At 40.3% G+C, this 26,709-nt stretch overlaps 2 protein-coding genes across 5 annotated transcripts in view; both read right to left on the minus strand.

Annotated features, from left to right (window-relative positions):
* The window catches only part of LOC122878626 (mitochondrial intermediate peptidase-like), a 29,477-nt gene extending 28,039 nt beyond the window's left edge, over positions 1-1,438 (minus strand). The window contains exons 1-2 of the mRNA XM_044201619.1: positions 817-1,438; positions 473-646 (exon numbers count right to left, since the gene is read on the minus strand). Of these exons, the coding sequence (XP_044057554.1) occupies positions 473-646; positions 817-963 (321 nt within the window). The 5' untranslated portion in view covers positions 964-1,438. The remainder of the gene's footprint in view (positions 1-472; positions 647-816) is intronic.
* Positions 1,439-2,409: 971 nt separating this feature from the next.
* On the minus strand, positions 2,410-25,730 carry brwd1 (bromodomain and WD repeat domain containing 1). Of its 4 annotated transcripts, none has more exons than XM_044201634.1 (44): positions 25,473-25,730; positions 25,300-25,358; positions 25,151-25,180; positions 24,885-24,944; positions 23,687-23,837; positions 23,370-23,468; positions 21,983-22,143; positions 21,450-21,671; positions 21,087-21,187; positions 19,776-19,846; positions 19,494-19,594; positions 19,309-19,349; positions 19,092-19,193; positions 17,224-17,377; positions 16,961-17,095; positions 16,280-16,408; positions 15,852-16,000; positions 15,436-15,512; positions 14,942-15,172; positions 14,567-14,750; positions 14,159-14,249; positions 13,829-13,951; positions 13,655-13,722; positions 13,140-13,365; positions 12,807-12,923; positions 12,225-12,332; positions 11,924-12,048; positions 10,937-11,019; positions 10,465-10,576; positions 9,796-9,857; positions 9,513-9,668; positions 9,249-9,369; positions 8,934-9,059; positions 8,715-8,781; positions 8,390-8,440; positions 7,988-8,113; positions 7,716-7,868; positions 7,354-7,514; positions 6,899-7,065; positions 6,210-6,335; positions 5,946-6,122; positions 5,527-5,856; positions 5,182-5,331; positions 2,410-5,059 (listed from the first exon to the last, which is right to left on the minus strand). In XM_044201634.1, exons 1-44 carry the CDS (start codon positions 25,504-25,506, stop codon positions 3,606-3,608), a joined length of 6,771 nt encoding a protein of 2,256 aa, XP_044057569.1. In that variant the 5' UTR covers positions 25,507-25,730; the 3' UTR covers positions 2,410-3,605. The 4 variants fall into 4 exon arrangements, with proteins under 4 accessions (XP_044057569.1, XP_044057570.1, XP_044057568.1 ...); XM_044201635.1 differs by having other exon boundaries at positions 5,946-6,128; positions 13,841-13,951; positions 25,473-25,728; XM_044201633.1 differs by having other exon boundaries at positions 5,946-6,128; positions 25,473-25,728.
* Between the last annotated feature and the right edge of the window lie 979 nt (positions 25,731-26,709).

A 26,709-nucleotide genomic window follows, 5' to 3' on the forward strand; every position in this document is an offset into this window, starting at 1 on the left:
CCTGACCATAGCTAGGTTCGTTAGAACTGGGAAAGTTGTAGGTAACCCGCAAAAATCATTAGATGCGCTGAATTATACTGCTGTTTACAGGAAAACTCAATTCTATTGTTAATAACATCCCCTAACTCTTTGAGTCAAGATTTCATTAAATTTGTGCATATATTACTGATGATTTGTGATGTGTGTTGTGTTTGATGTTGTGTTTACTACATTTATTATCATCATTGGTAAGACAAACACAAATTTCATGCCCTGGTGAGACAATAAAGTTCTGTTCTATTTTATTCTATTCCAGTCTAACTCTGATACACTGCTCTCACCACGAGGCAGGTGCAGCCCCTCAAAATAGCTACCTGGTAACTTATGCTGCGTAAACATCACCTGGGTAGCTTGGGGTGTATGGTATCCATGAAATGGTGATATTTATTATATCTTTGGCCAGTTATAATGCAAAGTTTTAGCACTAACTCACCAGATCAGCCACTTTACACAAACCATCTGACAGCTGGTCAAAAGACTCGACTGTCTCAACCCCTGGAGAACAAGAACAAGCCTTTTCCACCAGACGCTTTGTGTTCTTGAGAGCGGTCTTTGTGGCTACCTGGAAGCCTGCAGGGCAGCTCAGCTCTGGCACTCCAAACAAACCCTACAACCAGAGGTCACACACACACACACACACACACACACACAACACTAGGAATGTCATGACATTTTTACCACAAACTGATGCAATCTATTAACATTATTTCACTGAGGCTGTATACAGTAATGTAGCAGTGTTGTAACTTAACAGACACATTGACGACTGATACGAACCCCGTTTTTCTCGAACAGGTTCAACCTCCTCTGAGTTTTGGTATTGAACGCCGCTCCAACAGGAGACCATGTTGTGACATTCCTCCGAACATGCGTCCATAAGCTTCTGTGCTTTACAACGTAAAGCAACCTTTTACAAGCAGACATTTTGTACTAAATCTGCTGTATGTCCTGTTGATGTCTACTAAAACTTGTAGTTAGTGCTGACAGAGGACATGCTAAACTTTAGCTTCAATGTTAACCTGTTTGCAAAAGCCGGAAATGTAAATAACGTTAATATAGTCTAAACCTGTCTCTTCAAGGAAATTTAATGCTAACAGTTTGTTTTTGTTACGGACAGCGAACATGTCAGTCCAGTAGACAAAGCTGCTCACATGTTAGCTCCCTGGCTACCTATCAAGGCCACTCTAAATGACCGTAGCAGGTGGTATTTTCGTGAAAAAATAAGAATATATATATATATATATATATATATATATATACGTATTGAAGAAACTCATCTTCACAGAAAATGAAAGGATATGAGACTATGTATATTATTCGGAATAATGCTGCATTTCTATAATGTTGCTAAATAACAATAATTAAAAACCGTAGCCTACATATCAAATATGTCGAAAGTGCGATAAGCTACCGAAAACAGTTACATTATGTCGTCACATTGACGCGACTGTTTTGAAGCCCTTCACAATAAAAGCAGGCTAATGTCGTTCTCATGAAATATCCATGGTTAACGCCAATATTTACCTGAAAATGTATATGCTGTATGAAAATTATATTTAACTATACGACATATTAGGATAGTAACAGAGCAAATGAAATCTATAAATCATAAATAAAGACAACAAAGAAAGCAAAAGGGTAATCGGTTTTACTCGTTACTTCATCTGGAAGCTATCAAGACATCGATTGTTTTATCCTCCGGGAATGCCTCAAAACATTTAATGGATGTTTGACTATGCCACATGTAGAGATTGAGTACCCAATCTACCCAGTACCCAGTCAATTCAATTTGGACATTTATTACCATCTAGGTAAATGGGTCTTAAAAACAGACGTCAGAATAGAGTAGTAAATGTCATTTTAATGATTTAATGAACATATTCGGAACTACGCTTTCTCCCAGTAAGCATATTTCCCAAAATGGCGAACCATTCCTTTGAATCCTGACATAAATTCATTAGTAGCGAAAATACACTATCTTTGACCCTAATTACACAAAATGAACTTGGACTACAATGTGTGGAAATCCAATGGCTCTCTGAAAGCCAGGATAAAGTCCCTTTTTAATGCATATCTGTTATTGTTGTTGAGTCAAGACAGACACAATCTAACAACTGTATAGTCCAAGTTCCTTTAAAAGTTAATTGTGGATTTAAGTTGGAGCATTTAGCCCACACTATTCAGTTTTTGTGAGTGATGGGACATGAGAACCCGATGCTCTCAGGAGTCCAGTAAGGAGAGACAAACTACACAAATGAAAACAGCTCAGAGACCTACTGCAACATAAAATTATTTGTCACGTTACAGGATTATAAACGGACGGATTGTGCTCATGATGTCAATAGATAAGATTAAGTCAAACACAGAATACACCTTGAAATGATGTCTTTATTAATAGGAGGAATAATGCATTCATTGCACTCCACAACCACATTGCGTTAATAGTTTTCCTGTGAATTCTGTTATTAAAAGGTGTAGTACGAAAAACATTAAGCAAAATGTCATAAAGCAACTGTATTTAGAAACCTCCCCAAAAACAAAACTAAACCATGTGACTGGCAAAATGTTTGAAGTCAACTCTGAAAAAGAATTTAATACTGAAAGTAGGTAACACAGGACAACAATAAAAAGGTCTTCCCAATATGAGAAATCACAGTATTTTGCGATAAGTACTTTTGGTTACTTGTACTTGGCAAAAAAGGTACCAATTTGTGACATATGGCAAGACAATGTAGTTAAATGTAAAAAAAAAAAAAAAAAAAAAAAAAAAAAAGAAGAAAGAAAGAAAGAAAGAAAAGAAAAATAAAGAAACTCAAACTTAAATTAACGTTTTGCTACTGACTGATCGCCAAACCTTTCCGACAGTCATCCTCAATCACATATTTACACCTATTCACTAGAATACAACACAAAACTAATTTTAACAAAATGAAATGGTATGGGGAAAAGAATTCATATTTGTTCATTTGGCTCATATCAACTCATAATACAGTCAAGCTTTAAGTGTGTGGATTTACAAAGGAGTGCTGTAGTCAAAACTCTGAACATGGATTCGTTTTGTCCCAGTGAGTGTGCTTGGACATCTGCCAACCTGGAATTGTTTCTTGTCCTTACCTCAGCTCAAAAAACAACTGCATGTCTGAGACTACAGTAAACTTAGTTGACCCCTGAGTTTCTAATGCAAAACTAGTGTATGAAATACCTCATTACAGTGTATCTTAGTGCAAGCCAGCAATATGCTTGATTAAACAGAGGTATATTAGATAGCACCCAAGCTGACAAGATTCCCCAGAATGTTTACTCTGCTGGCCAAATCACAACAAGCCGTATGGGAGGTGGTGTTTTGCTCTGTATCCTTGTGAAAACCAGCAGTTCAAATGCTTGAATTTGTATTACATCTATAAACATGTTTTTCATAGAAAATATAAATATCCCTGAATGAAACAGATTCACAGCATTTTCTCTCGAGGACTCCAGTGCTACTACCATAACATGGCCATCAAGTGTCTTTAAGGTCTCCAGTTATTAATGTCCGTCTCTGTCTGTAGTTCCAGCCGCTACGTCCTTTATTCGCTGTCGTGATAACTTACCGTCCGCTTGCCCCGGTTACGGGTGTTAACGCGTGTCTTTCGCTGCGGTTTGCTGTACGACTCGTCACTGTCCTCCTCCTCTGAGGCAGAGCGGCGACGGCGCTGCCTCAGCTGGCGGCTGGCAGTCCTTTCACCGATCCCAGAACGTCTGTGACTTCTCCTCTTTGGACTGCTGTGGGACCCTGAGCTGGCAAACGACTTTTCGGAGGCCGAAGACGACTGCTCGCTTTCTGAGTCAGAAGTGTGATTGCTGCTGCTGTAGCTTTCCTTCCGTTTGTGTTTTGGCTGGCTCGCGCTTTTCTTCCCGCTCCTCGAACGACCAATATCTTCCTCCTCCTCTTCCTCCTCCTCGCTGGAATCAGACTGGGAAGAGGTGTCGTCCTCGTTGCTGTTACCATCCTCTTGTTTGGATTCCCTTTTGGGACGCTTTGAGGAGCCTGACCTGCTCTTTTTATTATTTTTTGACACTGGCTCCTTTTCTCCACCCTCCTCTGCATCTTCAGAATCTGAGGTGTAAATACGTTTTCTTTTGGAAGACAGCTGATTCCTGGCTTCATTGGGAGAGGTTCTGCTAGACTCTCTCTTGTTATTCCTGTCTTCTCTAGGTGCTGTGGGTGTTTTGTTACCGTTTCTCTGTTTACCCTGGCTCACAGAAGCAGAGTCTTCCTCAGAAAGAGAGTTGTCACTGATGTATTTCTTTTTTGGTAGGGCTCGGAGACTCAGCCGTCTATTTGATGTGTTGTCTGAATTATCCGACTCTTCGTCTGATGAGCCAGTGGAGTGTTTCCTCCTCAACTTCCTCTTGGGTTTGTATTCCTGCTCTGAACTCTCTGAAGCTGAGGTGTCACCATGAGGCCGTTTAGATTTAGTCTTGTTTCTTATCGGCCTCTTTGACTTTGTTTCAACCTCTAATTCCTCACTGGAGTGATTGCTTTCTACTTTGCGTCCTTCGTCTTTTTTCAGTATTTTCTTGCGTGGGCTGGATCTCTTAGGAGAATCACAGAGTTCCTCTGATTCTGCACCATCAAGTCTATTAGTTGAGGCAGATTTTTGTTTATCTTGGCTTTTTGACGGTGAAACTTTACTCTTTTTCTTAGAGTCCTTGTGGATGGCTTTCTCCACACTTCTTCCATTTTGGTGTGTCTGAGACCTGCGGCCTTTGTCGTCTTCATCTGAGCTTACAGGAGGTTTGTGTCGTGTGGTCCTGCAATCAGTGTCCTCTACCTCCTCCTCTTCCTCCTCCTCACTTGTAACCCTCTTTTTCCTGGCTGGAGTGGTTGCTGTGCTTCTAGAGGGTTTCTGAGACACATCCTCCTGTTCCTCCTCCTCTTCAGCTTCTCCAGAACTCTCCTCTGCAGCTTCCTCTTGCTCAGAGTTGCTGTCAGACTTGTGATGTTTTGCACTGTGTCCGTTCACATGGAACAAAGTATCTGCAGAAGAAAGGAAAAATCCAAAACATCACAAGTCTGACTCATAAGAGAAACTTTCATCACAATTCCAAGCAAGTGGCCACTAGAAAAAACTAAAAATGACTGATGAGGGTATTTCTCACCATTTTCCTTAGCAGCTTGTCTTGATGTCCTCCGTTTGTTGGACCTGGTGTCTCCATTCTGCTGATTCTGGGAGGAGGATGAAGCATCACTGTCATTGCCATCCTCCTCATCCTTGGATTCACCACCTGACTCCTTTGTTTTCTGAGAGGCTAGAAAGAAAAACGAAAGGAAGAACTGAGTAAAAATGTATCTTGTATGCTGCCTAAAAGGTGTTTACATCCGCGAAATCTGAGAACAATGTATCTGTGTATTTTCCCCGCATGTCCTACTATTTCTGAATTTAAATGCGCTGGCTAAAATGTAGGGTTGTATGATAAAAAGTACTAAGAAAAGCATTTGCCTACCCTGTGCTGAAGACTCCTCATCAGAATCTGAGCTGCTCTGGATCACTGCGGTGCGTTTGCTGACCCGGACTGTGTGGCGGAGGCGGCTGCTGCTCCTTCTTGGCTTCTCCTCCTCCTCTTCCTCCTCCTCCTCAAAGTCTTCATCTGATGCTTCAAGGAGTTTCATCTTATTTACAGCTGCCCTCGCCGTCTTTCTCTTGAGTGACCTGCGAACCGTGATTTCCTCTTCCCTGTCAGAGCCCTGGGACGTGGCTCTGTCAGAGTCCTGGTGGTGACGTCTCTCCCTGCGAGACGACCTGCTGCCGTGACCGTTCACCTCTGCTCTGCCGTCTGAAAACGAGCCATGCAGAAGGATGTTTAATAACACATTGGCTGGTGGGTTTTGTGATTTGCTGACGACAGTTGTCAGTAGCATTTACCTGTGCGCTTCCTGTCTGCGCCAGCACTGTTTCTGGTCAGCCGTGTGCTCCCGCTATTTTTACTCCTGCTGGGGTAGCGACGACCTGAAGACTGGGAGGACATCTCTCTGTCCTCTCTATCTTCACGTTCACTGTCAAATTCCTCCTCCTCTTCGTCGTCTTCTTCACTATCGCTCTCTGCAACTGGCAACATATCTTCAGTGAAATTTAATGAGGCATGACATTTGAAATCTGGATTTTAACAGGAAATACTAAACTCCTCACCTTTTTTCCTCTGCTTGGCACAGTTGCGTCTTGTAACTCTTGCTTTCTGTCTGAGTTGATGGTGCCTTGAGGAACCTGGACGTTTCTCCTCTTCCGACTCACTCAGCTCACTCTCACTGTCAGACTCTGAAATAAAAAAAAAAAAAAAAAAAAACACATTACATTCATTGGGCAGACACTTTTGTCCAAAATGACTATGTGAGATTGAAGCTAGCATGGGGTGTCGAGGCACAGTCTGAAAATGTGTGTTTTTAGCCTGAGGTGAAAAATGTACAGTGACTCTGCTGTCCTGACTTCCTGTTCTTTCCACCACTGTGGGGCCCAGAAAAGAGAAGAGCACGTCAATCAGAACACGTCAAGATTTAAATAGATTCCTACATTACAGGCTGTATTTACCACAACACAAATTATCTAAGTCAAATATAAAACTTCACTTGTCTATACCTGTGAGTTATAGTATCAGTCTTCACAAGTTATTGCACTAAATGTTTTTACAGAGTAGTATCTAAGTAGGGAAAGTAAATGTAGTATACATCTTCACACCTTAGCTTTTAGTTTTCAAACTACTCCCATAATAGTTCTGAGACAAGTCTACATCGTCACCATGAACATGTAATGGAACTGCTGTTCACAAAGCCACCATAAGTCTACTGTTAAAGAACCTACTAGAGTCGAAGTTTCTTTTGTACCTGGTGTTGATGATGCAGCTTTGGAGTCGTCCTCCGAGGAGCTGTGACCTGAGCTGCTGCTTTGACTCCTCCTGGCTCTCTCAGGAACAGACACTTTGGCTGAGGTAGATTTGGTCACTGACGTCGACTCCACTTTTTCCTGAGTTTTTACAACAGCTCTCTTTTGACTTGAGAAAATAAGAAGAATCTCATCAGCCATTAATATGAACAGGTAATGTGCAAATGTGCCATCATATGCGCCTGAAACCCTGTATGTTCTGATCTGTTCTGACTACTTGCACCTGAACTGGTTTCCAATGAAATCAGATTATTGTTATTGTTATTATTGTATTAGTTCGTTTCGAAGAAAAAAACAAACAAAACAAAAACAAGCGAGTATTGATTCACTCAAGCACGAATGATGCTCCTCCCATATTTGCGCAGATGAGCTGAGGAAACTCCTAACTCGAACAGACCTTGTTGTGGTGGTGGGATGATCCTGCTGCTGCATTTTCTTGCGGAACCTCTGACTGCGGCGGAGCCTATCACTGCTCTTGACAGCAGTTTTGTACTCAGATATGACTGTTCTGATATGCTCCTCGAAGAAGGCAGAGAGCCGCAGGGTCATACTGTAAATCTAGATAGAGGAGAAAAGGTGAGTCAGATAAGCTACAACATAAACTCTGAAGTCAAAATACACATAAAATGACTTACTATTTAAATTACTTACTACTATTTGAACCCAAAGGATATTTTATTAGGTGAACTCCAACCATTATGTCATTTACATTATGAGCAATTATTCTGACATTTCTTCCACAAACTTAAATTACCCTACCTTGGAGCGTTTATTGGGTGTGTAGGCTTTAGCGTTGGCAAATATTAGCCGGGTGTCTTTGCACAGCTCTATAGGGTTTTCATAGCGGTCTTCCCCCAGGGTCCTTTTCACTGTGCTAAAGTCCATTGGTGTATCAATGATGCCATGGTAGTCCTGGACACGCACACAATACATGATTTAGAATTCATCTTTTACAAAACACTGCAACACACAACTCAAAATATAACCTGCTGCTGTTATTTTGTTGATGGCATCCCCTTGTATTAACTTACTGGATAGTTCTGAGGATCCACAGGCTGTCTGAACGGTTCTGAGTCCTCACACTCAAATATGTAGTTGAGCAGTTTCTTGCACTGTTCCTTCCAGGCGTCTCTGTCAGGCACCACCTCTACAGAGCGCTGCAAATATCAAGGAGAAAGAGGAAATCATCGTGACATGTAACGCATGCTATCTGCTGTTTTTGAATCATTAATAGTCAATCTGCAACCAAAATCTCATCTCCATTTTCTCATTCAAATTAATCATATGTCTCAGAGTGACAGTACTAATGACCTAATACACAATTTAAACAACCAGTGTTTGGCAATTCTTTATTTGGGTTGTCTTGTTTTTACATCATGTCAAAGTCCTTTGTATGTAACCTTGTATTTTATCTATTGTGTTTATCTATTTACCTGACGTAGTCTGTGTCCAGAGGATGTTCCTGGTGCTTCTGTATCCTCTTCCTGTAGGCAGAAATCAAATTTGGATTACTTGAATCTGATCATTAACCGAATTAAATTACTTTTTCAAATGCGGAGGTGACCGCAACTAAAAATGGAAAGCAACAATCAATTGTTACTGCTTATGGGCAATTTAGATTTCCTTCACCTAATCTCTTCTTCTATTATTTGCATTATTTTCTAGTGAAACTAATTATGTAGTGATTTGACAGCAGCGCACGATAAATCAAACAAACATCATATTAATGACAAACTGTTTTAATTTAGCCAGACTTACCTCATCATCATCATCCATTTCTTCAACAGCATTGTAAATCTCCATGATATCTGTGCAGCTTGGATTACTGGGAAAGTTGGAGAAATGTGTCAACTTAGTGTGCAAGACAATTTATGTGAATGATACTGTGCCTGTAATTTGGGTATCCTCACATGATCTAGAATAGATTTTTTTTTTTGGAAAAAACACTCGTCTAGACAAACAACAAGTAAAACGTACTTGACAAATTTCTGGAGGACATTTGTGATGATTTTTGCGGAGTGGGCAATCTTGCTCCTTGGCTCATTGAAAGTGCGGGCGTTATGTGCAATATACCTGGCATCCCAAATTAATGCTGAGAGGCGCCTGTGGATACCCAGAGGTAAGTAAATACAGTGTCTTCACAAACCGTACAAAACGTCAGTTACTTGAATTTCAACAGGTGAAGACATTTCAAGGACAGAGCTAGGTCAACAGTCAAGAGTGCAAATACCGCCATGCCTTTGACCTGCATTATCAGGTAGCTGGCAGGAGGAAAGAGAGATGGGGACTGACCTGTAGAATCTGTTCATGAGTCGCAGTCTGATGGTGCCCAGGTCTGTGGGATAGGCGATCACAGTGCAGTAGGAAGGATACTGGACTAAGTCCACAGGACCAGAGAAGGGAGCTGCAATCTCTGTAGCAGAGAAATTCTTTCATAGTTAAAAGAACCTATAGATACCCTGGTGTGAGTGAATGACACTGTGACCAGACATGTGAAAGAGGGAGTGTGTGAAAGAGCAAACAAGAGTTAAAGAACATCTATTTATGCACACACACCGACGGTGATGAGCTGGTTGATGCCAGCGATGATGCGTTCACACTCCGCATCCCTGCTCCTCTCCCCCCACTCCCCTGGCAGAGGCTTGTACATCAGCTCACTCATCTCATCTGGTGTCACAGGGATACCACCTCCTTCAGTCTCTGGCTGCTGAGCTGCACAGCGGAGACAGCCTTATTCATTATGCACTGAAACCCCATTAACCCTGCTTTGTGAACAGACCCCAGTACTCTGTCTATGTAAGGATGTGACAGCAATGAGCTAGTGAAAAGTCTTAATTACCATCATCTGGAATAGGTTCCACATCCCAAGGACTCAGTTTCTCTATTTCCCCGTTGTCCCATCTGGTGAAAACACAAAAACAAGTGTCAATTATCACACATGCAACAACACTGAGTGCTACCTTTCTTTGTTTCAGTTAAACTAGTTAACTAGTGAAAAATATGATACAGTCATTATAAAGATGTTTTTGTTTTGATTAAAAAAAACAACAACTAGTAATACATACAGAATGTTAGTCATTACAAGAACACAGTGTCATAGACATGATGATGAAAACTGTCATGCCTCTTAATGACCACTAGGGGACAGACAGCCTAGACCTGACTAACCAATTACTGTAGACTGTAAAAGTACATGTAAATATACTAAAAAATAAACATGTAACATCTAACGTCAAATACAGTTTTAGGAAAGAAAGTGTAGCTTGGATTTGTATTTACTCCTGGTTGCCATTGTGGCAGTCTCGAGAGGCAGACAATCCAAAAGTCACAAATTTCACTTCACTCACTGCTGGCTGGCGAGGCATACAGTGTCCAAACTTTGCTTCAAATAGTGACAGTATCAAAAGCAGTGTGTCCTAGAAACTAGCTAATATTTGGTATTGATGCTGGAGCCACAACCACAGTATCTCCAGACGCCCTCTAATGACAACAATGTGCATTTTCCCACCTGACTTTGAAGCACTGGAAGAGACTGTCAGGGTATTCTGGCTGGTAGGGCTCCTGACAGACGATGGTCCCAAACCACCAGGCATCGTCTATCACTGAGCGGAACCTGTCGTCTGTAAAGGAGAAGATGTTAAGAAATTTAAGAGAGGTAGGAAAAATCCACAGTATCTATTTAGTGTAAAAGGCTGCACTGATGAATAATTTGAAACAGGATGTATGTAAACAACAAAACGTCATTTATCAGCACCTGAACTAAGAAGTAGCAACGCAGAAATAAAAAATAAAAAAATAAAAAAAAGATTCCTCACAGTAGAGTAGCAGTCCCCACAAGAGTGCTTGTTAGTTTGTTATTAAATTCACTTCCAGGGGGCACCTTTCTTCTGAGTAGATTTATGTATTTAAAATTAATGAAACAGATACATGGAGGATGTTACTTGGCCTCAAAACAAGTCTAACAAGGTGTGCAAACTTACTTGGTTGCCAGTTTCTACGGAGTGCCTCGTCATAGGTTTGCCTCAACACGAGGAAATCTATCACATCTGGCATGTCGTGATACCTGTAGGAAAGCAAGTGTCACTTTAATGGGGAAGTACAATAAAAATTCAAGACTGTGGGAAACTGATGCTGAATTATACTGACAAATACACATCCATTTCATAAAACAAACTACAGTACCAGAAATTCAGCCAGCATGTCACATCCAAAAACAGATGTTTGTCCTCTAAATTTTGTAAGCAGAGAGTTTATTGTCCTAATCATAACAGCAACCCAATACTCAAATGTAGGCATTATTATTTCCATATAATATATACCTCATTTTGGAATCATAATCTTCATATACTGTATGTACATTCAGTTCAAATAAAGTAACCCAACACTCAGGTAAATGCCACCTTCGTGTTGGGTTACTAATGGAGTAAGAAATGCAAATGTTTCAACAGAGAGCCAGATAAAGGTGGGGTGTGTGATTCTAATCCAATACACGTCTCTGTCAAATTCAGCGAATATCTTATCAGGTATCACGGTTCACTAGCTGTCCGTTCAGTGTGTGCCCTGAAAAAACTCCAGTGTTTGTACACAGCCCTGGCTCACATTCCAGCCATGATTTATGTGTCATGTAACGTTAAATGACTTGCCCACAAACATTCATCTTAAGTTCTAGTTTGCCAAGATATGCTGTTGTTGTGATGTTAGCTATAGTAGCAGGAGAGTTGTGAGTATCGCTGTCTGGAGCTGGTATGCTGGCTCTGGGAAACAGTCTCGTCCTCTCTGGCTGTTAGCTTTGCAGCAGCAACTGTAGCGACAGTTTGCTAACCCACAACCTAGCTAAGCTAACTCACAATCTAGCTAACGTTAATTATATTACTTGCTGTGTCGTTCTATATCATGGTATTATTTGTAATGGTATTGGATTTCTCCAGAATCGCACACCCCATCTTTAATGAAACTGAGCTGCTTACTTGACAGAAAACGACTTGTCTGTGATTTTGCCAGTGCCGTGGTCAATGAGAGTCAGCTTCAGACAGCAAAGTGTTGGAGGGCAGACTTCATATTTGATCCCAGTGATCTTCACAAACTCTTGGTCCTAGGAAATATACAGCAGGATTTCCATAAAATTTTCATTTTGATTAACAACTTTGAAAAACATTTACAACATAAAAATAATGGGTTCAGTTTAGAAAATAAACAGGAATTTTGTATATTTTTTCAAACTCTTCTACCAAGAATATTTTATTATCTTCTTATTTGTTTTAGTCTTACCCGCAGCTCCATTTTCTTCCAGGGCTGTTTGTCTAAGTTGATGGGATACAGTTCATTCCGGCTCACTGCCTCAACGTAGGCCTCGTGTCCCTGCCGAAAGTAGATCACCTGACAGACGCAGAGTGAGTCAGAGCTTAGAAAGTTACTTTTCTATGTGATGACAAATAGGATGATGATCTTGATTCCCATGATTTGACAAAAATATCATACATCTATACAGTGGCTATATAGTTAAGAACATTCCATACTGTCAATATTTATAACATTTAAATAAATTATTCCCCAATCTTTTTGCAGCCTGCCTGACATGTTAAAATTGTCAGCACAATGGGTTTTTTTTATACAAGAACTCTCATTTGGTTCATTTCTAATGTTTTAGATTCTTTTTACATTCTCTTTACTTCTGTTTCTCTGTTCTGCGAAGGCAGTGACCTAACTGCTCTTGAGGAAAAGTTTTTAAGTAATTGTTGGCATAAAGAGCATCCTGCTAAAAGGTTAAATACAAAAATCTAAACAAACTAACTAAAGAAATGTTTTCTCATGGTCCAGTAAAGTGCCTACACTGATGTCTAATGTACACACCTCATCGCCCATTTGGGGAACAAAAGGAGACTTCCTTGGAATGACATCAGTGATCCATGGTGAGGGTCTGAACTCATTGGACACTTCTCTGTTGATGGATGGTCTGGCCTTTGGACGCTGATTGGAGCACCAAGATGTAAAATGTTAAGCGAATAAATGTGAAACTGTTTTTAAATATTTTCAAAATTCATCATTATATATCTCCTCAATGATAGAATCTTAACTGGTTAATTATTGCCCGGACTCTGCTTTAGATTCAGACAGTGACACATGAGGATTAGTATCTCATGAGTGCAGCAGGATATACTGTATGCACTGTGTTTAACAACTCACCCTGGGTGACTTGTTCTTTACTTTCTTGGCATTCTCTTTGCTTTTCTTCCCAGGTTTTTCCTCCTCGTCACTCTGCTGCTTCTCCTCGTCTTCCTCATTCTCTTCCTCCTCCTCTTCAGAGCTGCTGAGTCGGCGCTGCACTCTTTTCCTTGACGACAAGGGAGTGGAGGGCTGCAGGTTGATACCAGCGTCTGCCGTCCAGTCAGAGTACTCGCTGGACGTGTGGCTGTCAGATCAAAAGCAGTTATGATTACAATTTTAAGTTACATATATGAAAACAGGCAATACAAAAACTTAATCAAATAACTTGTTTTAACCTGCTTGGGGTACCAGATGGGTGGGGATTGCCACCTAAGACAACACAAAGGAGTAACACAGAGTTTTAACATTAAAGTCAATACTTTTCTGTCTATATCATAATTTTTGTGATTCAGAAAAACCCTTTTATCTGGTACTCTAAACAAGTTCAAACAAATTCTAAGAATGACTCCCCAATAGGATAGAAAACTTTATACCTTGAGCTGTCACTATTCCACTCTTCATCATTGGAGGATTCCAGTTCACTGCCATCCAATTCATTGTCCTGAACAGATTCAAAATAAAAAATTGCTTAAAATCCCCCCAAAAGACCTCAGGTGCTTGTAAATGACACTTTTACCAAAGTCACAGGAGAGTGGAGAATGTGATACCTCAGTGTGTACCTCTGAGCTTGCAGTCTCCTCTCCCTCTTCACATGACAAGTCGATGAATTCCTGCGCATCACTGCGGCCGTGCGTTCGCTTTGCAGTGGAAGGCTCATCATCTGAATCATCCTGAAGGGACAGATGGGACTGACTCAACAGCAGTGCAAAGATTTGTACAGAAATAGTTGTGAACAAAGAAAAACAAAAGGCAGAAAAATGTTGACAACTGTTTCAATATTTGATTGAAGTACAGTACATACTAGGGTCTAATAGGGATACACAAAACATTTTTCAAATTTAAGACTTCTTACATTGGCGAAGGAAAAAGAAACCTACTCGACAGCTGCTGTAGATAATGCGCCTCTTCTTTGCACTGTATAGAGCCACCTCCTCATCTCCTTTGGCTGTTCGAATGTCCTCCTGGTCCCTAAACATTTTTAAAAATTATGGAAATTGTTTAAGAGCAACCGTAACAAACTTTAGAGCAAAAGAAGTGTGTAAAATCTCATTAGCTATGTAAACCACACTCTGTTGCTTGATGGGTACGTATCTAAAATGGGAGTAGGATCCATTTCCATTTATGCCATGGTAAAATATTACAAAAATAATCAATAGTGCTTTGTGTAAACAGTGTCACCTTAGAAAAAAATAATAAAGCTCCACAAAGAGCACAGACAGTTTCAGTCACACACATCCCATGTCCTCAGCTGTGGATGGTAAAGCTAATATTGCTCCGATCTCTACCCATAGCTGCTGGGTGCCAGTTCAGGCACCACCACCCTGCGTCTCCAGGCCTGCAGGTCTCTCTCGGTGGCCATCTGGCTGCGAGGAGCATTCTGGTGCATCTGCCGGACACCCTCCACCTGTCCGCTGCGGCGCAGACCCACATTAGGGGGTGACTGCACATCTGCTCTATCGTTCACAGACACTGTAATGAAGGAAAAATATCAAATATTATCTTTCAGTAAATGATTGACTGGTATTTTCAGGATACAGTGTGAAGCTTTAAAAAAAACAACCCAAGGAATAAAAAATAATCACACAGCTAGCCTTCAACAGCTCACCGGATCAATATGTCAGCTAAAGCAAACCAATACAACACTGGTGGTGTATTGATACCTCTGCGTGGAGTGCTTGGTGCCGGTGCTAAGGATGGGCCTTGTGCCTCAGCTTGCCCTTCTGGTCCTGGTACAGCACCTGGCGCTGCCTCATTCCCAGGCTGGGTCTGCCGGTCCTGTTGCTCCTGGAGATGTCGGATGGCCTCGTCCAGAAGGCTGCTGCGTCTTACTGCAACTTCCTCATGCTCTGCAGTCTGCTGGCTGATCACCTGCTCCACCACCTCGCCATCACCTAAAGATGTCATCAAACAGGGAGACCCAGAGCATGAGTGGGATGGTAGAAGAGGTTCACACTGGTGGGCTAGTTAGAAAATGATCAAGCTTGTCAAGACACTGTAGCAGGAAAGATATGGTTCACTTAAATCTAGTTGGCTGATAAAGCAGTGAAAGTGGATTTGTGCTTTATATATCAAAAACTATATATTCCTCTGTAGAATTTACAATGAGCTAATTATGGTCAAATTAAGGCCTGCGTGTGGTTAGTTCGATTCTTACTGGTGGCTACGTATCCTAGCTGAGGAACCAGGTGTTCAGCAGCAATGTTCTCCCGTCCTGGGACAAGACGTTGGTACCTATAAATCATGTAAAGACATTTGAAAAACATTGCCAAGTCCATCAAGATATGTTTTAAATAGAACACAGCTCACTGAACATTACTAACTTTAAATCAAACTAACACTGACCCTGCTATGAATTATACATATAAAGATTAGATGTACAACAGGGACAATGTGACTGTAAAGCTAGAGAAAATCAACTGAAGATCAAAATCAAAGAATTTAACTGCGCTACTCTACTTAGTATTGTTTTTCATAGTGGCCTTGGGCATCGAGAACTTGCCACAATTGAACCCATAGTTAATGATAGAAGGCTGTATTGCTGCTGTTTAACTGAAAGAAGGTTGTGTCTACCTTGGTGGGTGGGGGTTTCCATCTACGTCCACCAAGAAGGGCGGGGGCATGAGATGGGGCGCCTGCTGTGTCTGTTCATCCAGCACAAAGCCGTTGGTGTCCCGTATCAGCGGTCGGTAGTCGGTGTGGAAGAACACCTGGTCCGGAAGCTGTGTGGAGACCAGGAGAAAGAGGTGGTTTAAGATGTGGGATTATTCAGAGGCACACACTTATTTTTGGATGCCCAAGGTTACATTTTCATACTATAGAGGGTGATTTAAAAGTGTTAAAATTCAAGGGCTATAACATTTTGTAATCTGTAAAATGGATTAGTGTGTATTTAGTGCAAAAAATTATCCCTAAAAATGACACAACTGTGGTTTTCACCCAGCAACAATAATGAACTGTTTGTGTAAAGATTTAAATGTGCATGTCAGACTTATCCTTGCCTTCTCATACGGCTTGGAACTGCCGAAACCAAAGATGAGCAGATGGCCATGGGAGTCTGTGCAAGCGAAACGCTGGCCATCGGGGGTGAATTTGCAGTCGAAAACGGCTCCATGACCCTGGCCCTCAATCTGGATGAGAAACACAAAATCACCCCAGGTACAGAAACTCGTTAGCGGGGAGACAAACTCGGCACAAAGGCAGAGTTTTTAACAATAGCCCAAAAGTTTTTCCTTTTTTTTTTTTTAGGTTTTCAATACTTCGTTGTCCTTGCATCGTCTTTTCCTTCAGATCCTGTAGGACCTCAAAAGTAGATTTTAAATTAAAAAACTACTTTGTGCAGAGAGAACAAAAGTACATAATAATTAGGCCGTCAGACTCGTCGAACAGCACACAAATAGATAAAAATCTTAAAAAAGGACAGTAAATGATGAAGTGGTAGATTCAGGAGAAATGAGAGACCTTTACAAGATGAAAAACACTGGAAGGCACATTGTGTGGAGCCTCAGGTAAACTAAGCCACACAGACAAATACATACTAAACTAAGTCTGTTTTGTTACCATGTTGCTTATTGCTGTGTTTGTCATGGCGTTGTATATCATGGTGTGTCTGTGTTGCAGAACTATTGTGTTTACCATCATGCAAATGCCATGTGTTCTGATAGTGCTGAGTGTCAGTGTACCATGTTGAAGTAGTGCTGTGTGTTTGACCCTCGCAACAGATCCCATATGAAGACATTCCCATCATGGCCGGCAGACAGGATGATCCTGGGGTCAAAAGGGTGCGGTTCCAGGACAAACACCTCAGCCTCATGGCCCTGAAAACAACGTTCAGGTTAGTCTTCGGTTTTAAAATTAGTCCATTTGTGGATGTTAAATTAGGTGGTTGTGATATCAACAGTGTTCTATATTTTACTAAGAGAAACAAAACATTGTGCACAGTTACTTTAAGGATATGTAGCAGCTGTCCTGTGTAGGAGTTCCACACTTTGAGGAGATGGTTGTTAACAGCCGTGATGACTGTATTATCATGGCGATCCCACGCTACCATGGTGACTTTGGGTTTGAAGTAGCTTTCCTCTTCACTCATTGTTTCAGCACTGAGAGAAAAAAAACCCCATCAAATTAGAAAATACACATACTACATGTTGCACCTCTTAAATGTACTGTCTAATAGTGATACAGTTGATTAATTACAGAACACAAATGACAATAAAATAACTGGTAGCTTGTAGATGCTGTATTATGATGCTGTATAGAAATGAAGCCCACGTTTTCCCTTTGTTTCCTGTCGTAATATGCATGTTGATACCTGTTTCCCTTACACAGCATCATTCTTTTCTCTTTCACTTGGCTGAAGAAGATAAACAAGTCGGTAGCTTCACTTATGTAGAAAAACAAAACAAACCCTACAGCACTCTTCCCATTTTGTGCCATAAAGAAATCCAGCATATTTATCAGAAAATGGAAATCTCTAGTATTTAACAGACTGGGTGCATTTTGTGTGATCCAAGTGTGACTTCCTCAGCTATACAAAAATAACTAAACCTATGTGATATTAACTTAACACACAGTACCACATTCTGGTGAGATAACATAGCTATGAAAAATGTTAATTACTTTAGTCATTAAACGTTACTTGTGAAAGGCAGTGACAATGTGAAAATGCCTTTGGCAGATGAGCCAATTAAAGAAACTGCCAGTGAGGCTCCTTTATAGTTCCTTTCAGGGCTGACAGACAAGCTCTGGGTGGTGTATGCTAATTTCTTGCATCCCCCCCCCCCCCAGAAAAATAGCTGAAAGTAGAGGTAAACTGATGTTTATATTTCAGTGATGTACTGTATTGGTAGAATTGGCATTCTGTATGTATGAATTCTGTATGAATGACAGTGAAAATGAGAGTGAAAATAAGCCCTGAATGTTTGGAGTCATTCCAAGTTTGACACTGAACAAACAGTCCAGAAGAATGTTTTGCTAGAAAGCTACAATGTAGGAGAACCCAAATTCAGCCACCATGTGTTCATCAAGCTTGACTGTCTGGTGGTAAACAGGGAGTACAAAGTTAGGTCAACTTGCAGATTAATACAGCAAAAGGAAGAAATGTCTAACCTTTTCCTTCTGCTACTCCCCAGTAATATGCCTCATCTCAGATAAAATGTACTGTAGCTAGTCTCATGTTGTTTTAGCAGGCAGATCACGCTGACATTGTTATTAACGTACAATTCAGTAACAAGGTCAATGGAGATATACACATCTTGTCAGACAAAATAAATATCAAGCCAGGGTACTTAATTCTAATAATACATTTTAAAGATATATTATTATTATTATTATTATTATTATTGTTATATACATTTAAAACCACAGTTTATAGAGAAATATAGTATTTTACAATATCTAATATGAAAATCCAACATCTTTCAGTCCTTAGCTGGAAGTGATGTAAAGTCTTCACGACCCGTTAACAACTGCTTTGCCATCAAATGAGAGGGCTGTGCTAAGACTTACACAATCTGACAAGTGAAAAAATAAAACATTTGTGTAAATTAGTTCCTCATCTGACATGAACACCTGGTTTACTTGTACATGCTCTGACAGCTCTTTGAGCCAGCACTTAATTTAGCAAATCTTCCAGATACTTTTTTACAGCGAATGGTTCTTGCATATCCTGTTGCTTATACAGTGTACATCCTTGTCTCATCATTTCTTCTCGAGAAAGACACAAATGCAGAGGACACATCTAAGGAATCTACAGAAAGACTTCACTCATCGCCACATCCACACACTGGTGTACAACAGCGAAGCGCTCCTTACCCTGGAAGAGTGGCAGACATGTTGAGCAAGATGCACCTCCACTGCTGCCGCAGATGGAGCTTCCAGATCCGCGCTGTTCCATCTCGACTTCCACTCACAAACCTGAGACAGGACGGCAACAAACACCTTGCACCATCACTGTATACACTGTTACATTTAATTCACTATAGCTACTATGAAAAATCAACGGTGATTAAGCACAATGATTTTACTATACCTTTCACCTGAGTGGCAAAATTGGATGCTATCGACTTTGTCCTAGATAGAGAGCAGAAACATGGAGAGTAACCATTATACTTTTGTGTAATTGCTGAATGTTTAAATGTGTAAAGTTTATGTCAGTGTGCTCTCTATTATGCAACATGCTGCACATCAAAGTTTGGCTTTTGAGAGGGTTCTCACTGTGTGCTCATGGAGCTCTGATATCTTTTCTGGACTCCCGCTTCCCAAGTAATATATTCGGATGACATCATCAGTACTTCCTGTTGCTAAGAACATCCCACCTGAAAAAAACCCCCCAAAATTCAGAGAAGTTAACTTGTATGTCTGTAATAATTATATGCTAGCTAGATGATAATTCTGAGAACTTAATGCTAAAACACATGATGAAGCACACATGCAGGTTCGTTCGACACAAACAGCATTAACATTCAACATAACCGTCTACCTAAAATGACTATTTACCTGGACTGAATGAAGAGCACACAGTCTGAACTCCTGGCCTCGGCCGCTCCGTAAATTTGTGTGGCCGATCACTTGAAGGATAGTAGAGAATATATTACTGATTTTATACAAAACAGGAAAAGTGCATAGTAAAATTGGAACAGGGTTTATGTGTCTGTATTGTGTTCTTCATTTTTTTAAACCCAACAATATTTGGTTGTAGGGGGTCTTTAAAGGTTTTAAAGAATTGTCTTGACCATTTGCCCACATCACTGAAAATCTTAGCCACATTTGTAAGCCCAACCTCATTTGCCTGTACATGCCCATTGGCACCCAGCTGTTTAATTTACAGTAGTACCTGTTCTGACCTCTATATCAAGTGTTTACTGCTTGGCCCATCCTTCAACAAAACAATTCAATTAAAGTTTCATCTAAACTAACCGGCATTTCAACTTCAGCATGACAAATGTGATTACAGTCAGGTAAGATGCAGAGTTAACATTTTTTTTGTCAGATAAGGCTCATCCACATACTTTTAATTCAAGTCTCTCTCTCTCTTTTTTTGTTTTGTTTTTTTAAATGTTTTTTTTTTGCATTTCAGAAAATGCAGGGGAGATAGGGGATGACAAGGGCCCGGGCCGGACTCAAACCCAGACCACTGCGGTAAGAACTCAGCCTTGATACATGAGCTACCGGGGCGCCCCAAGTCTCTCTTTATATCTTATTAGTTTAATTGTTTTATACTTTCAGCTGGTTGCTTGCTATACAACTAAATGCTTGCAAATTCAGAGAAAAGCAGAATGCAGATACATTAAGGGGCTGTATTACCAATGAAGTTGCCAGTGTTGGGACAGAAAAAAACTGTCAACTCAGTTTGGCTGATCTTTGAGCGCTTGCTGTAGGCCTACTGCTGATTTCCATAGGAAGAGCTGTCATTTCCATCTCCCATTTACATAACAGCCTACAGATTAGCATGTTAAACTGTTTGCTAATAGCCTTGTCAGTTCAACTGATATACAAACAAAACAAACTAAGTTTTGTTCAAATATCAGCAAAGTGAATGTTTCATCAAAATCCATAATACACTTCTTAATCTTTTGCTCCTTTATTAGAGCTTTGAAAAAAATTACATTTCCTCATATGTGGCCACATGAAACACATGTGAGAAACATACACATATGAATATTATTGTTTCATAGTAAATAATATTCCAAAAACATGTAATATTTGGTTTATTAATTTGATCACATATTTTTTTAAGTACTACAACTGAATACTTGTGAATGTCACCATTTTAAACATATTTAAACGGTTATTTAAAGCAGCACTCACCTAAAGTTGATGTTGTTGACGTCCCACTGCCAGAAGCAGACAGTAGCATCAGTTCCAGTGGACAGCATGTAACGTTTTGAGCCCTTGGCAAACGGTGAGAACTGAAAACACAAAATGTTCACAGGTCAGGCAAATTGACTCATGATTCATGAATCCTCTGCTTTGATAGCAGAAAAAGATCTACAATTGCTTGATTTTTTGCTACAATTTAGCATGCCCAGAGTAAGGGGATGACATTTATCTCATTCAAATGATAAATTACTTTTGTATAGAAAAAGGAACCTGCTCTTATTAGTCTTTTAAAACACATGACAGCCCTGTTTCTAACAAGCCAGCATATTATCACGACAAAGATCCCTTTACCTGTAGGGAGGTAATGGATCCACTGTGCCCCTGCAGCACAGCCACGGGAGCACAGGTACGAAGGCACCATACGCGGATGGTCTTGTCACAGCTTCCAGCGGCAATTAGGGTGTTCTCATAATTAACCGCCAAGTCTGTGATCTCTGCAGAGTGTCCTCGCAACGTCGAATGAAGCCTTCCATCAAACGAAGACCAAATCTTCACCAAACAGTCATCCGAGCCCTGACAAAGAAAAATATCAACTTCTACTTTAATATTCTACTTTAGACACGTCTGGGGGACAAAGTTAAGATGGTGGCCTAGCACTTGAAGACTCTCCTATGACATAAGCAACTTGGATCTGATCATAACAATATTAAGCATGTACAGTCACAGTAAGCTGAGAGTCAAATTCATGAATGTGCTGTTTTAAAAATGCTGTGTTTTCCCACTGTGCTAATCAGTGTTTTGAAAGAGTAAAAGCAAAATTACACAGCACATTAAATAGGAGTATATTTCTGAGTAGGGGAATGTGTTGACAAGTTCCATCTTACTGTGAAGATCCTGAGACCGGTGCGATCAAATGCGATACAGTACACTGCAGACAGATGCCCCAGAATCCGCCTATGCAGTCGCATGCGCTCATAGTTGCTGACAGGATTGATGGAGCTGAAGCGTTGTGCTCCTGTCAGCTCTCTCCCTCGAAGGATCTTCACTGTTGATGATAAGATGGCCAATCATCAGAATATAGTGATGTAATTACAGGGCTGCAACAGGACTGCGAACAACACAAATACAGTGGGCGAGAGATATATTTACTTTAATGTGGGCAGGAGTGGAGGGGCATTATCAGCACGGAATGAAATTAAATATATGAGCAAGACGCTGTTGTAAGTGCATCATCTTCGAACAAACCTTATGCCTCTAAAAATAGCACCACATAAGGTTAGGTTGTAGTTTGTCCCTCTCACTAACTTGCTTTATCTCTTTGTATAGTTATTGTGTCAGTTTCATACATTTGATTTAAACGTAAACAGCATGAAACAAAACTGCCATCCCCAATTCAAATGTGAGCTGTAAACAATAACAATCACTGCCGTCCTTAAGTCTAATGCATCTGGTTTATATCTGCTGCTATGGGAAACGACAAAATACCAGAGAAACAAGACCACCACCCATAAGGTTTTTATCTGCTTTAAGTTCTCACTGCCTCAAAATGAAGTTGTTTTAAGCATTTAATGAGGCCTATTTGCAGTGCATGTCTTGTTGAGTAACTTCAATAGCATTTCTTTAAATAAACAAAAAATCCAAAAGGCCTACATGTGTATCATTTTTCCTGAGGAAGGACAGGTTGCAAACAGGCGTGACATGAATCTTTGCAGCAGTGTGCAGGAGATAAAGGCCTCAAATCATCGGAAATCCTGAATAATCGAGTGGGTAAAGTATTGAAAAAATAATAATTCCACGCAAACCTCTAGATGAAATGATGACTTATGATCAATATAATTGAGATGTTAATAACAACTAACACTGCGATGTAAGAGACCGCATCACTTCAAGGCGACCAATCTGGCTAAGTCATGGCAGAGCACCTAACCGATATTTGTCAACAATAACCTGACAGAATGCCTTCTACTAACATTTGGGCAGTCAGGGAAAAGAGGAATACACAGTGAATTACACAGTGTGTACAGCATATAAGTTTTAAGTCTGTTAGGGTTGAATGAAGATTTGAATTCTTCAGACTTTTAAATGTGCACATTACCCAATTATTAAATTACTTGTCAGCACGCACGTCACATGCATGGTTAGTGGGGAGAGAAAACACTGCCAAGCAATACCATGCCAAGTACATTTACCAATTCCCAGCACATCCATTTGTCCATTTCATTTTTTAAAAACACGTAAAAGTGGAATATTTTTCATTGAGGCCGGACCTACCTAGGTGTGGAGGTTTCTTGCAGTTCAAAGGCCTCTCTGGTGGTCTGCCCCTGTGAAGGGCTGCATATGATGAAGCTTTAGACCGCACACTGTCGCAGTCTGAAAAACAAAACGAAAAGCTCACAGAACTGATTCAGCAGATTACCAGCTGTTTGTGGGAAAAGGATCAAGAAACTATTCAAACCTTTATATTATGTAAAACTCTATATTTATTAGTGTAAGAGGCATTTATAAATTCCCACTACATACTAGACAGTATGGAGAAAAAAGCTTATTATAAATTTCTGTCTCCAGGAATACGCTTTGAAGATGTGTACCTTTTGCGGTCCTAAGCATTGACTGCTTTCCAGACCCCAGGAGAGAGTGTACACCTGGGACACATGATGGCACCTCTTTGTCAAGAATTGGTCCAATCTGCTTACATATCTGTAGCAAATGGTCTGGTGCAATATGTCTGTTAGCTGCAACCTGTCAAGGCAATGACAGAGTAGTACATGACACCGAATACAGAGCATTGATGAATCAACAACAATTTTGATAGTTTATTATGAGATTAAAATGCCAAACGTCCATCTTAAATGTAAAGATTTGCTGCTCTTCTTTGTTTCATATCATTGTAAAATGAATATGTTTGGGTTTTAGACTGTTGATCAAACAAGATAAGCAATTTGACCTTGGGCTGTCAGAACTTGTGATTGTCACATTTCACCATTTTCTGATATTATTGTAGACTAAACAAATCAGAAAAATAAATAAACAGATTAATCAATAATGAAAATAGTTGTTAGTTATTTTACCTAATGTAGGATTCTGTCGGCAAGATTTAAGTTAAATATGAAAATGCTTAGATTGTTATCATTTTTAAAACACTTCTCACATACAGTGTAAAATAAAAACAGTCCAGTAAAGTTGATTTCATGCAAATAAATATTTAAATAAATATGTATTACAGAGTGGCTTTTAGTTGTATGTAATGTCATATTATACGTTTTTAAGACTTTTCCAGGATCCGCAGCCTGCCTAAACAGTTTTGTCAGAGTAAAGTCTGACAGGGTAGTTGGTGGTTTCATGCGCTTCTCAACTCCTAGTCCGAGAGGCGTGGCTTCTTATGTATATTATTTTTTCTTTTTATGGACCAATCACAGCGCAGGTCACATGCAAAATAACGCAGAGACAGCGCATGTCGGCCCCTGATTGGCCAGTGGAGCCGTCTCGTCACAGAAAGCCTAACTACCCACCCTATCTGCAGTACAACAGTCGGGGCTAAATAATATTAAACCCTCTGTCCAAATATCGTTCTCTGAGCGACCAAACCACAGTTCACTCAAAAATTAAGTCGGTGGGAGCGAGTTGTGACCTTGACAATCATCCCAACTCAAGGAAATCCAACAGTAGCCCAGCAGGGAAAAGAACAAAGACCGTAAACAAGAACAGAGCATGGACACAGAGTCCCCCTGTCACAAGACAATAACAACCGGCGACAATGAATTTAACATATGTGAAGTTAAATCTCACCACATCTTCATATGTTCTCGGGTGCTCGTTTCCCAGCCAGTCCAATCTCCTGGGTAAGAGCTGTCGAAAACAGAGTTTGGTAAAGCGGAGTCACCACAGAAACACCAGTAGGTACACATTAAGATAGTAAAAAACCGGGTGATGTCAAACGAGTGAGACGTATTAAAAAGTCGACTGAGTGAGACAAGTTTTATGCCCAGACTCAGACAACACCGACGGATAGCAGCTAGCAGTTAACAAGCAGCAGAGGCAGCAGGGATACACACCTGATATTCCTCTAGTTCGCTCGCCAGGACCTGCGGTGGATTAAAAGAGGCGATTCAGATTAGATTGCCTCTATTAACTCTATTATCAACTAGCTATTCAACTATTTTGAGATACAACACACTGTGCTAGTCAAGGCACGCCAGCTCACCTCAGCCGCTCTCCGACATGGACCCGTTGTTAGAAAACGAGAAATCAAGTAATAGAGCTCTGAAATTGAACAGTGAGGACATTAAGCGTGAGAAAAAGCAGTTGGGATATCAATTAGCACGAGCGATATCGTTGTAAATGAAGCTATCAATTGGGTTTACTTCTGCGGCTTACCCGACTCGAGCGAAATGTTCCGATTTTTGGCCATTGAATCGGCCGTGATTTGGAGAGGTGAAACAAATTTTAGGCTAACTTTATGACTACAGAGAATAGGATATATTTATTTAATTTCGGTTACACAGCTCTGACCCCCTCCACGGTTGCTCCCGCTTTCTATTCAGCCTGTTTGCAGTCGCCATTGGAAGGATGAGGCCTCAGCGATACGACTTACTTCCGCCACAGCGGAGTAACACAGGAAAAAGGGGGTGGGGAGGAGCACTTTCAACAAAAGACAAAAGTGAACGTTAGCCTGTGGGATAGCAACATTAGCATTATTTGAGTGTAACACCAGGTACTGACACGACTCCAACTCCAGGTGTAAAAAATGTAAACAGAAATTAAACAATTACACAGAACGCAGTAATCAAACGGCCGCCCCCCACTTCACCGATCAAGGTCGCGAGTTCTGCACGTGACGTCATACGTAATGATTGCTTTACCAATCTGATGATTGTTAAATTTGCTTTATCAGTTTTGTGAAATTATCGAACCAGTCCTCTAGGGGTGGGGGGAAAGGCACCATTACTGAAAGGTTTTTGGTATGTTTAATCTTTATAGTACTTATTGGATATCCTATAGGTTAGGACAGCTGCAGTGGTGGAATGTAACCAGGCAATTTATTTAGTAAGTACTGTACTAAGGTACAATTTTGAGGTACTTGTACTTTAGTCTTTTGTAGTTTGTAGTTGCAGAGCTTTGAGTAGTCAGAGAGACTAGAAAGGCGCTATATAAGTACAGTCCATTTACCATTTATCTTTTCTTTTCATTCACTTTATACTACTACTATTACCTTCCAGAGGGGAATATTGTACTTTTTACTCCACTACATTTATCTGACAGCTTTAGTTACTTTACAAATTAAGAGTTTTGCATACAAAACATACAAAGAGCTTGCAAAATATTTTGTTTTGCATAACTTAAACTACCCAACAGTATATACAATAACAACAATACAACGATAGCCTACGTATAAGTACAGCTGAAACGACTAATCAATTAGTTGATTGACAGAAAATGTATTAATCCATAATGAAAATAATCATTAGTTGCAGTCCTATACAAAATAGTTAACAATTTGCTCCACCTCAACCAACTACAAATCAAATTTAAAATCCTGCTTTTATATTAATGCATGCGTAATAATTATCTAATGATATAATATATAATAGTATAACAGTCGCAGGGGCCATTT

The sequence above is a fragment of the Siniperca chuatsi genome, linkage group LG7 (assembly GCF_020085105.1).
Source record: "Siniperca chuatsi isolate FFG_IHB_CAS linkage group LG7, ASM2008510v1, whole genome shotgun sequence".
In the NCBI taxonomy this organism is placed as follows: domain Eukaryota; kingdom Metazoa; phylum Chordata; class Actinopteri; order Centrarchiformes; family Sinipercidae; genus Siniperca; species Siniperca chuatsi.

Bases quoted from the DNA above. Each gene is read 5' to 3' on its own strand.
- brwd1 (XM_044201633.1), bottom strand. From the start codon at position 25,506: ATGGCCAAAAATCGGAACATTTCGCTCGAGTCGG. The intron at 12,333-12,806 runs GTGTGTACATTA...TGCGTCTGTCAG, and splicing joins TTCCCCAAATGGGCGATGAG to GTGATCTACTTTCGGCAGGG. The intron at 6,129-6,209 runs GTGAGGAGTTTA...ATATGTTGCCAG, and splicing joins TGCCAAGCAGAGGAAAAAAG to TTGCAGAGAGCGATAGTGAA.